At 34.8% G+C, this 12,567-nt stretch overlaps 1 protein-coding gene across 15 annotated transcripts in view; it reads right to left on the bottom strand.

Annotated features, from left to right (window-relative positions):
- Positions 1-12,567, bottom strand: part of LOC145972070 (CUGBP Elav-like family member 1-A) — a 491,882-nt gene that overhangs the window by 149,191 nt on the left and 330,124 nt on the right. For all 15 annotated transcript variants that reach the window (XM_083100293.1, XM_083100292.1, XM_083100296.1 and 12 more), the window contains one exon: positions 4,532-4,701. In XM_083100293.1, coding sequence (XP_082956419.1) covers positions 4,532-4,701 — 170 coding nt within the window. The remainder of the gene's footprint in view (positions 1-4,531; positions 4,702-12,567) is intronic.

Raw genomic sequence — 12,567 nt, 5'->3', positions numbered from 1 at the left:
AGTCATTACAAGTATGCAAATATGTTAATTGATGCAATGTTTAAATTAATCGTATATTAAATTAATATCATGATTGAAATTATTTTTTCTTCCAGTTCAGCATAAATCATGTACATTCTTAAATTAGAAACGCCTAGTTAGCGTCTATCAAAGTACTATAATAAAAAAGTAGTAGTTATTTAAGAAGGATATCGATCTTTCGCGAGTTTTCAGGCGCTAAGTATGACTGACAAATAGAGCCGATCTCTATAGCTATCCAAGTTCGCCTTTCTTCAACGTGAAAGAGCAAGGCGAGGCAAACATGGCACAACTTAAGGACGATTAATTGCGTGATTAATTGCAGAGTGTACTCCTGAGTATAACGAGCGGCGGAGAAGAGGGAAAGAGAAGAGGCTTTGACTCGCTCTCTTGTTTAGAGCATAAAACACATAATTCCCGAGCGACTCGCATGCAAAGTATCCTGGGCGCGTGCGAAAAGATTTTAGAACGAAAATGCGAGAGACACGCGCGTCTCGCAAGGATACCGTATGTCTTCGCAGGCGAGACAACGGGAAGCTCCGTCGAAGAGAAATTCGCAATCGACAGAGGGAAACATCGCGCAAGAAGAGAGTCCTGTTAATTTAACTAAAACATTTCCCGACGTCTTTTCGCCTGGCGGAAGGTAACGGAATTTCACGCGGAAAATTCTACGACAGCAGCATCGCCTCCCTGTTTGCAGAGAAACCCCCGCTGTCGTCGTTGTCCTCGTTCTCGTTCCCGTATTGCGTCTCACAAAGTAACGAAGTATCGAATTCCACTACTTTGCGACAAGAAGCGGCGCAGTCGGACACTTTCGGGATTCCAATATATTGGCTACGATGGCAATCTCGGAGGTCTTCATTGCGAACATGGTTCCGCACTTGTTTTAATCGGGCATGAAAGGAGTTTGCTACGAGTTTGCTGTCTCTTATTGACCTATCAAATTGAACAATCCATGAGTTGTTCGTTTTAGTTGATATTGATTTAAAAGTAGATGACTTTATCATTTAATCTCTTTCTTGTGTTCCCAGAATAAACATATGACTGGATGTATGATGCTTGGATTTATGATATTGTATTAATATAATATTGTATAATATTGTATTAATATAATATAAATTCAATAATTAGAGATTTGGCTCAAGTAATCAAAAAATTAATTAATATAATATAATATAATATAATAATTAATTAATATAATATAATGTAATATAATATTGTATAATATTGTATTAATATAATATTTGAATTAATTACATTAATCCTCAAAGTTATTTTGTATATGGATATAAATTCGCGAATTTAGAGAACGATTCTAAGAATTAAAATCAGAAATAAAACCAAAATTATTATATTAGAACGAATAAATATATAAGTAACAAATATATTTGAGATAATTTATGTTGTTAAAAAATAATTAGAAAGAATTAAATGCGAAAGAGCCTGCTTTTATTCCACTCGATAGATCGCTGTGAATAAAGTAGCTATAAAGTAAGTAAAAGCAAGTCGAGAAAAAGTACTTGGAAAGAACTTTCACTGGCATTTTTAAAGCACAGTTTTGTTTAATGGCTATAGAGTTGTAAACTATATTTAGTAAATTTTCCAAGAGAGACTCCTTTCTCAATTACATTATGCGATAAAAACAAAATAAATATCCTTCAATTGTACGATTAAAATCGTTTCAATTGTCGATCACTGTACTTACATATAACTAAGAGATTAATCAAAAAGAAAATAATATCTTTAATTACAATATTTTACTTTGATTAAAAATATTTTCTGGTCAAACAAAATTATATTAAATCCGATTTTGTGTAAGAAGTGTCTAAAATTAAATGTATTATAGCATCGTAATCACCGATGGAATGGTCGGAGGAATTTTTTTCATGTCGTGGCATTACGCGGGTACCTCTGTGAATAATTTAAAGTTTAAATTTATTCTCGTGTAAATCAAACATACGCCATAGGTACTCTTTGTTAATTTTTAGTAGAGCTTATTCCAAGCTCGGCTTAATTAATATAAAATTTCTGGAAATTTCAGCGCGTTTTATTTCCACCGGTGAGATAAAGCGCCTCGATGTATTGTGGAATTTACCTTCTGTTTCGCTGTTTAGTCAGCATCAGACGAGCAAGCTCGCTATGCCGAGCGTATTATTCCGGCGTGCGCTTTTTATTTAAGTAATATAATTTTTTTTAAGCCGATAGTGCTCGCCGCTTTGAGATGAGATTCTGCAGAATATCTGACATTATTTAGTAAATTGGTAAACTGCTTTCGGAAAATGGATATAATTGGCCGTCCCTTTTAAAAAAATTATAGATAAAACTAATATTTAGCGAGAAAAAATACGAGGCGAAGTCTACTTAACACAACGATTGTCAGCTAGAAGTTTATTGGAAAGCGATATTAGCCTATTTTATCGTGTAATTGAAACTCCACGTTGACAGAGATTTCGAATCTAAAATGCGGTGCATTAAACAAACGGCCCGCGAGCGGGACATTAATTCACCATTACGTCATGGTAATCAAGTTAAATTTTCACAATGGGGAACGAATTTCATCCCAGTTGTACTGCCTGCCGCCATCAATTTTGCAGGTGCGCATGACGTTTACAATTCGCCCATATTAATTATTCCGGAAGTTCTCAGAATCCCAACGTTTCGCGCCTTCCGACTCCGGATAGTGCATCGCGTACATTTTACATATAGATCTATTTATCTACTGGAGATTTCTGAAGCCTGTGTCAAGAAAATCTAGTTAAATCACTGAGAATAGCAAAATTAAATATATATGTGGCATTCGTCTATTTTCGCAATGAATATCTTTTTTTTGTACTAAAAATTTCCGAAAAATATTTTCTACAATAAACCTCAGAAATATATACATACAGATATAATTTTACATTAAATAGAGAGAGAAATGAAGTAGATTTTTAAAAAATAAGATTAAAATCACATGTATAAAATGTATTATTATGATCCTAATCTAATTTTATTGTCATTGCTATTATGATGCAATATTTGATAATGGAATATTCCTCTTTTCTCACTATTTTGGTATACGTTTTATAGTGATATAAATGTAATTACGCTTGGCAATCTTCACGGTGAGTTTCGACCATTTTGTACGCGTAGAAATCGAGATATCTCTAGATATATATACTGAACAATCGTATAATCACGCGACGCCTGACTTGTACACCGGCCACAAACTTGAAGTCATCTGTACAGTGAAAGTAATTGTGCAAAGTTTCGCCGATGCGGATGACATTTAGCGAGCGTTAAAGCTCGTTACTGGTGAGCACGTGCATATTTTAGTGACAGCCGTGTTACAAGTGCGCTTGCATTTGGACGTGAGGTCTCGCGAGGATTGCTTTCTCGCTCCCCATTTCCCCGTTTCTCCTCTGACGATCGATTTATGTTCTAACAATAAGAAGACTCGTAATAGCAATGACCACCTTAATATTAACTTATAGGTATGTTCTTTTTTATATCTTTTTTTATTTTCTTTATGTTCGATGCAGATAACAAATCAATTTAAATTAAATTTTAGCTGTTCAATTATCATTATATTAAGTTCCCTGAATAATTTTGTCGCAAAATGATTTCTCTCTTTTTAATATTTCTCTCTTCTTAATTATATTATAATTGAGATCTCCACAATTATTTATTTCACGCTCTAGAATATCCAATGTAGTTAAAAGCGTCTCTGTTTTTTCGTTAATTTTTCGTATTTTAAATATTTCGTATTTTACTTATGATTTAATTATCTAATTTATTTATCTAATTATTATATTTTGTATATTTGGTCTTTCATAACGTAGAAAATTTAATAAGTAGTGTACTGAAAAGATTGCATATGTGAATAGAGATTTAAATCATACAGAATTATTCTATTATTATTACTTTACTTAATTTTCAAGTAGATCAAAATTTTCCCAAAAAGGACCAAAATATGCAGAATAATAATTAATTCTGCTACGATCCTGCATCAATAATAGCAAAACGCCGCAACGTCAAGTATATTGAAAATTCAATTAACTCGAAAACATTGATGAATCGGTTTAATCGTAATAGTTGGAAATATGATTTTGGGCGAATTAATTCAATCAATGGACTTATTGGCATAATTTAACCTCAAAAATCGTTTTTAAAAATCAGACGGTATTCCCCGATTATTTGTTAATTGAGTAGTGTTAATATATTACAACCTATCTGCGCTTTACGCTATACGAGCTCTTTATGACATATTTTGTGATATTTTACCATAATTATCGTATCGCATTGCAATTAGCAGGAATTGAAGATAATAATGTACAAAATGTCCGTTTATGCAGACATGAAGAATGAAATTATATTTAATTTTTCGAACAATCTTTATCTGATATCACAGAGACCGAACGCATTTGGAGTTAATTTCGATCTATAGTTATGTCTTGACATTTATCATTTTTTTTTGACATTGTAAATATATTATTTTTTTATATCAAAAGTATAAAATTGTTCAGTCACTTACCTCTATGACTGCCGGTGATTTTGTCCCGCAGAATATTTATCTGATGCACTCGGCCATATTCTTCAAACATCGTCCTCAGGTCATTCTCATCCATGTCGTGAGGTACTTGTCCCACAAACATCTTTATGTTGTCCGGATCCGGCTGCTCCACGCTGTTGTTGTTCATTATACTGTAATGTGAAAAGGAAGTTTATGCGGTATGTGCAGCGTATTAAACATGCGTGCCTGGAGAAAAACAACATGCCGTTATTAATACGTTAACAGTTCAAAGACTCCCGTGCACTTTATTAGTTCAGATTTATCTCGTGGCCGCCTGGTAATGCAAGTGATTTCTCTCTCTCACGGAAAGCTTCTCTTTCTAGATATAAATAATATTATAATATTCGCGGTACAATATATTTCATGTTTGCTAATTTTTTAATATTAATGCTAAATTTTTTTAAATATTAAAATTTTATATTCAAAATATACGCACAAATAATTTTATAAAATGTAATTATAAATGTAAATAAAATCTTAAATTTCTAAAACAATATTAACATTATAAATACTCGAGATTTTAATACCTAAAGATCTACATGTGTTTACTCGTAATGTTATAAAAGGATAAATCGAATAAAACTATTTCCCAAGCCGATTCATTCAGTCGAATATTTTGCAACCTAAAACTCAATCGACTATTTTGATTGGACACGTTGCAAAACGCGAAATATTCTCACGGGCATCACACTCGTTAAACGAGCGATTAAAATATTAAGCATTTTATCTGTGCAAAAAGCGAAGTAGAGGATGATTTTATTGCGGCTGTATGGCCGCGAGTGGCCACAAAGTGAGTTAGAAGTTATCGTATCGAGAATGGAAAAATATTCGGTCGAATATTTTATAGACATGTTCGCTATGAATATGATTTATTTCATATACAGGATATGATGTTGTTATTGGATATCGTATCAGCTGCAGACTGATAAATTCGAAGTCAATTTGCCATTAATGCCGGAAATTTTATGGAAATCCATCATCGCTCTGAATTTTTCAATTTTTAATATTTTGACAATTAAATATGAAAAACAAATTTCTATTAAAGACGCATATCGAGGAGAAGCTCCTCGTAATGTATGGCTATTTATCTCTAAAATCAAATGGAATCCAGAGAAAATATGAGAGACTTGCAGAACGACCTGTATACCACACGTACGTATTTTGTACGTATATGCATTTAGCCCGTGCGCTTTTCGACGGAATTTTTCGCAGAGAGCTCGCACTCTCCAGCCGAACGGCGGGATTAACGCTGCATTTTGCGCAGCGCGAACTGTATGCGACGTATGTATGTCGCCATGGATATTTTAGCACATACAGCTATGTGCGCGCAGCTCACGTAAAAGACTACCGGTGTGTTTGGCTAGTCTAGAGTACATATTTGAACGCGCACGGGCTCGTCCGCTTTCGAAACTTACGCGGAGCTTTTCGCCGCCACGCAGTAATTTCGTGCGGATTATGCGTGTTTGAGGTCCTTCCCGTGGGACTTTGTCGCGTCCCTCGATCGCGTCACGCGAACTCGTCTGGAGCCGGATTCATCATCCGCTCGCACCGCCAACTTTCTTCTAATTTTCTGCTCCGAGGATCGTATATGCGACGTCGCCTCGCCCAATATTTTCATTCCTCGCGGTTGATTAAAATCTGATACTCGAGTCAATATTTTTCATCTCTCGTTCGCTGTTTTCCCTCCTCTCCGCGAAAACATACATTACGTCCGATTTTAATTCACATTCTTTCTCTTGATTATTCTCGCAAACACACATGGCCATGTTATTTTCTTAGCGATTAAATTTGAATATCCGACTTTGATTTTAATTCGAAGCAAACCGATGCACGTATGATAACTTGAACGGAAGCTTGAATAATGCAAGCTTCTGCTAATGATTTGAAAGCTCCATCAAAAAGTAAATTACTAGTGTATATAATTCACATTGGTTTTATTATATTATTTATTTATTTTAAAAAAAGGATCGCAGTTTTTAATTTATTTAATACATAAAATGTTCGCTAACAAAAAAATGTACGATGACAGTAAACATTTGCAAGTACAAAATAGAGAATATACAGGGTGTTTCTTAATAAGAAATTATTTTTCTTGAAAACTACTGATTTTATGAAAAAATGAAAGAAATAAAAAAGCTTCTAAATAAATCAAACTTTTTAATGTACATTTTTAGATGATTCCGGCCCATTAAAAAGTTTTAATAAAAAATTGAATAGAGGTTGCTAGTTTTATCTCCTTATAACAATACGGGAGGCTGAAAAAAATACTAATAAATAACCTTTTTACTAGTAGAAAATATCCACCTAACTTCATTTCTTTAACTTCCAAATTTGAGAAAAAAATAAAAACCTAATTTTTACCTCCATTTTTGGGGGTGAAAATTAGGTTTTTATTTTTTTCTCAAATTTGGAACAAGATAACTCCATAGGGAAGGATGTAGGAATACATGTTTATATGAAAAACCCCGCTTAATTTTCGACAAAGAATCATCTCTTAAAATTTTTCGCATATTAAGAATTTAATATAATTAATATATTAATAAATTTAATATATTAATAATTAAGTTTTCACTTATTAAGAAACACCCTGTATACATATCACATCAGGTATGCAGATAATGGTTTGCATATAAAGCTAAAGTTCTGAGCACACTGTCGGATCACTAATCGAAAAATTGTAGATTGAAGCTACGTCCCCGGATGCGAAATTCTGGGAGCAAAGAGCTTCGTCTCGCTTCCGGTTTTTCGCACTTGTATGTACCGGATATACATGATGTGGCGCTTTAGCGGGTGGTTAGCCGCCTCGCGTGAGTTATACTCATCGTAGAATGTAACTGGTTATATGAGCGGAAAAGAGCATTACCGTTTCATACTCATGTTAAGAGAGAGAGAGAGAGAAAGGGACGGAGAAAGACGTGACAGTTTGTTGCACCGTAAAATCGTTTACATAAAGTTGGCCGGTTGAAATAGCGGTTCGCCACGACTCTATTCTCCTCCATCTTCCGCTCCTCTCTTTTGTGCCGTTATAAATCACCCAACTTTAATAGTCATCGTCCGCGATACGCCTCTCGGATCCGAAAGTTGCCCCGATCGATCATACGGTGGTATGCGCCAAGTGGTTAATTACATACGACCTTGAAATATCCGTGATTACCCCGGTGACGCTTCGTCGATGACTCGTGTATCGCCGATTTATCTACCCGGTTACGAAATTTTCCCGACGTATCGATCGCGGAAGAGCGGCAAGATGGAGGGAGAAAAACATTCGCCGTTTGCGGGATAAAACGAAGTTTACACAAAGCCGGATTGGCCGACCGTACGAAATAAGGCAAATAAGGAAATTTCGGAACGGTGTTCCCTCCCCATGGGGAGGGAAAGCTTTTGCGAGCCCGGTGGCTGGGACGCGCGATAGAGAGAGAAAAAAGAGTTCGGGAATTTCGCGAAACGATAGGAGAAAGTTAATATTAGTCGGCGCGGTTTAAAGCGATTTTCCGGCCGAGCGGCCACTCTCATCTCGTTCCATGGAGTGCGAGTGGAGATCCTGGGGAGAGCAGGGGAGCAAAGAAGAGGGTGTCTACTACTGTAGAGAACTCTCCAGGGAGCTGCATCTCCCGCCGTCTTGTCTATCCCCTTTCTCGAACAAAGACGAGAGTGGGTTAACTAATCAAAGAAGCGACTAGGTTAACTAAACGAGAAAATCTATCCTGGCGATTCGCTTCCTCGGGATTGGTCACGTGTGCCAGGATCCGCGTGATGGCTCTTCGATTAGATTAATCGAGATTTATCGCAAAATACACTGGAGAGAATCGTAGCTCTAACTCAACCGAATTACGTAGGGATATAACACTCGCATTAGTTGTTAATTGCATGTAATTAAAATGACACGTTAAAATTAACGGAGCGTGATAACGCTAATGACGATGCAAATAAGACAAATAATTAAATGGCCACCGTTCAATAAACCATTTGATCTCAGTGAAAAGTTAGTTGGAAAGTTAGATGGTCTCGTTGCGATAATCAGGAAGCACAAAACCGACGATGGACCTTCATGTTAACGCGTTGGTAATTAAAACATGTTTCATTATGGAACAGGGACAATAAATAATTATAAATTTTCATAATGATGCTGAATTTTCATTATATAACGTAACTAATTACGAAAACACGCGTGACATTTCGTTTACAACAGCGAACTATAAATTAGAGTGCCTCAGTTAATATCCAACTAGTCTCATAGGAGTTCTTCGGTTCAGAGTCGCGACTAAAAGCTGCAGGAGCAAATTTAATAAATTGTTTTCAAAAATAATCAGCACGTTTGCAAATTTTAAGAGAATAAACGTTTTAAATGCTTTATTAACGTCCTATTTTAAAATTTATACTCTAGCATTCCAAGTACTTATTTTCAGAAATTATAAATTTTTATAAATTTATGGATGATTTTTTTTCCCTCTATTATCTTTTAGGTTTATATGACAGGCGATTTTTACTTTTCATTTTTTCACAGTAAATAATAAATGTTTCTAAAATATATGTCGTGATATTTTTTCATCTTTTATGGAAAAAACGAGTCGTATTTTGTAAAATCGCGTCGCTGCGGATACTTTCGGTGATCCCGACGTGATTTGTGGGTATCGCAAATTGACCCTTGATTACGAGCAAGGGCGACCAGCAACTCGTAATCCTGCATCGACGTTACCGTGACAGTAACGGCTGTTACGTATTTCCGACGTCCAGGCGTTCGCTCAATTATCAGACCACCACGCGAATTAGTACCGGTGGATGTACATGCGTCGCGATTGATATCTTATCTGTAATAGGGAATGCTGCTCCTTTCTTGTGAACGGGGTGCAAAGATGGGACAGGGAGAGATTCCATTCCAAGAATGAAGGAAGAAAGTAAAGAATTTTTCAACCCCTGATAAGATAGAAAATCAAAAAATACTCAAGATATGTTCACAATACGTTCTTTCTATGATTATATATCGTTTTTATTTATCAGTCAAATTTTAGAAAAATTAGAAATATCATAGACCAAACAGCTACGACAGCATTAAGCAAGAAATATAGTAAGAAACTCTATATATTCGCCTGTATAGATTTAACATTCCCTCCAAGGAACCACTATTTACCATCTTTAGAAGATTTAAATGACGATTATACAACGAACCACATAAATCATACAGTACAATCGACGAGTCATCCTTAGAAACGAGCATAGGATCGATAGAAATTAATGGAGAGACACTTCGCAATTCGAAGTCAGCGTTTTCGGTGATTCGCGCGGAGGTAAAAGATAGCGTTTAATATAGTGTGGTCTCGATAACAGTCAACAATCACGTTAAATATAGCGTACGTCGGTTCGAGGGATGAATCTCAGCGAGTTCGTTCGTTGTGATAAAAAAAGAATCGCTTCAATTCCGCTGACCAAATCGCTCGTAACGCGTCATCATAATTGACCTTCCTCCCCTCCCGCCTTTTCCTTTGTGTCCCGACGTGCAATTTAGCTGAAGTAATATACCGTCAAGACGTGTCTTTACACATCACTAATAGCACGAGAGGGAAACAAGCGGAGCACTCGACGTAATATAGCCGTCAACGTAAATGAATATCGAGTACAGGGTCCGTCACGGCAACGACCTCTCTTTTTCTCGGTTAATTAATTGAGTCGATGTCGATCGAAGGAAGAATATTTGATAGTCGTCTCTTTATTGACGCATACACATATTATGATTTTATCAAACATAATACGCGAGGATTATGCGTAAAAATTTTATGTTTATGCTAGTGTTATTTTGTTTACACACATGTTAGACGCATTAAAAATTGATAAATTAATGTATTAAAATATATCTCTTTATAAAATTTTATATATTTATTTGAAAAAAAAAATAAGATCTTATGTACGTGTGACTTGAAAAATATATTTTTGTAACCAATACAGAGAAATAAATAAAAATCACACAATTGCATGTGTTAATATTTCCAGAACAATTGACTTGAAAATATATCAAAATACCTCTGTAACCACGGTAAAATTACGGTAAAATTATTATGTGCTACATTGCAAATTTTCGAACATTTATGTGTGTTTACGCGAAATAAATTTATTACATACGTATATTAAATTCAAGTAATAATTTGCTAGATTATGACTATAATGTGACATCTGCTAAACGATTATCTATAAAGAGAAGTAATGTAACACAAAAGCTGTATAATTTATTAATTTGATATTTAGCTTTGCTTTGTGAATAATGCCAGTAGTATTTCATGAATTTCATATTTGTTGTAATATTTAAATTTAATATCATCGTGTCTATACAAAGGATAATTAGATTGCTGCCTGATATTTCTGAGAACGAGACAAGCTCGATAGAATCACATTATTGAACGCGCGATAAAGGCAGATTGAGGATGGCCGTTATTGGCATCCGTTAAGGTGCCTGAAAAATGGCGAAAAGACGCAAAGTTAAAGATACCGAGAGCGTCGTCCTTTGCCACTCGTTCGGGTAATATATATGGCGATTCCGCGAAGTTACCGGCTCTGGCGAACAATGGTCTCCGGGAGTTTCGCTTCGTGGTCCTCGAGGCCCGCTACTTTCGCAACTTCGTCGATATTTCAAGGGCCGTAGGGCTGAATTCTCCGGTGGTGTTACATCACTACAAGGACGACCTTGTAACGGTACCCGGCTACGAGCGGTTTAACTGTCTCGCTAAGATCGAGTGTATCGGAATCGTCTAAAGGAAGATGCACTGTACCATTTCTATAGACGAGCCATCATGCGCGCTCGTAAATTCCCGAGCCACGCATATATTTTTCAATCCCGGACATTCTCTCTACTTTTTAATTCTTAAATTATTCGTTCGATCTATACGTAGAATGTAAAATAAGGCTGCGTTATTTGTTACTACATATATGTACATATTTTAGAATAGTTTACTAGCTGAATAGCTCGCGTCTGATTAGCGTACAATTTCTCATGGAATTATTATTGATACTAAAAAAAGAGATATTAAGATGCATAATATCTTAGAGCAAGATTTTTTTCATAATTCATAAAAGCTCTAATAAATTTTTTATGCTCAGACCAAAATAATAATACTTTTTGCTCGGAATTATCAGAAAAATATCAGAAATAATACTTTATCTCTAGATAGGTCATTACGTAACTTTGCACCGTACGATCGAAATTTAACCGAATTAATTTACATATTCATGGGCAAAACAATTTTCATACAATAATGTATTTATGAATATATTTTTAATTCTCTCTCATGCATATACGCATGATGTCAACAGTTTTCCGTTATATATTTACACTTTATCAAAATACAGACAGAGAGAGAGAATGAGAGAGTACATGTTAAAATTAACATTGATTTCGCGTGATCATATTGTTTAACATAATAACATATTATAATTAAGCAATTAAGTATATTGTTTTAAGTATATTTAAAAAGAAGATATATTTATAAAACGCATGAGTTAACCGTAATAAATTAATATTTGCAATAAAATTATATTAAACTTTGTTAAATAAAATTAGAAATTTTATTATTTTTTAAATACATATATAATTATTTATATATTATTCAAACAATTGAGAGAAAATATCATTTAAACGAAATTTTAAATAATTATTAAAAATAATACAAAGATGAATAAGTGAAAATTATTTTTTTTTTACTACATATTTCATTGCATCAAACTTTCATATAAATTATGTTTTAAAATTTATGAAAGTCCAAATTTATACTCATGTACAGAATGCGATCCGCACATATTTTTAGATAAAAAATTCTGATGAGTTTATTCGGACATATTCAAATATGATGATCCAGTTCTGTGTAAATGAAAGCAACCGAGAATAAAGGATGTGTGCGGAACGGACGTAATCCAGTTTATCGGATAGACTAATTAGAGGGCGAGGATGCGGCAAATGGACCCTGAGGGACGGCTGAAGGGCAGAGATCGACTGCAGACTGACGTTCTCGTCC

Source organism: Camponotus vicinus, unplaced genomic scaffold (assembly GCF_025532165.1).
Source record: "Camponotus vicinus isolate PSW18456_S1 unplaced genomic scaffold, iyCamVici1.0 SCAF_5, whole genome shotgun sequence".
Lineage (NCBI taxonomy): Eukaryota > Metazoa > Arthropoda > Insecta > Hymenoptera > Formicidae > Camponotus > Camponotus vicinus.
Note: the sequence above shows the minus strand (reverse complement) of the source record. Positions and strands in the feature narration are given on the sequence as shown.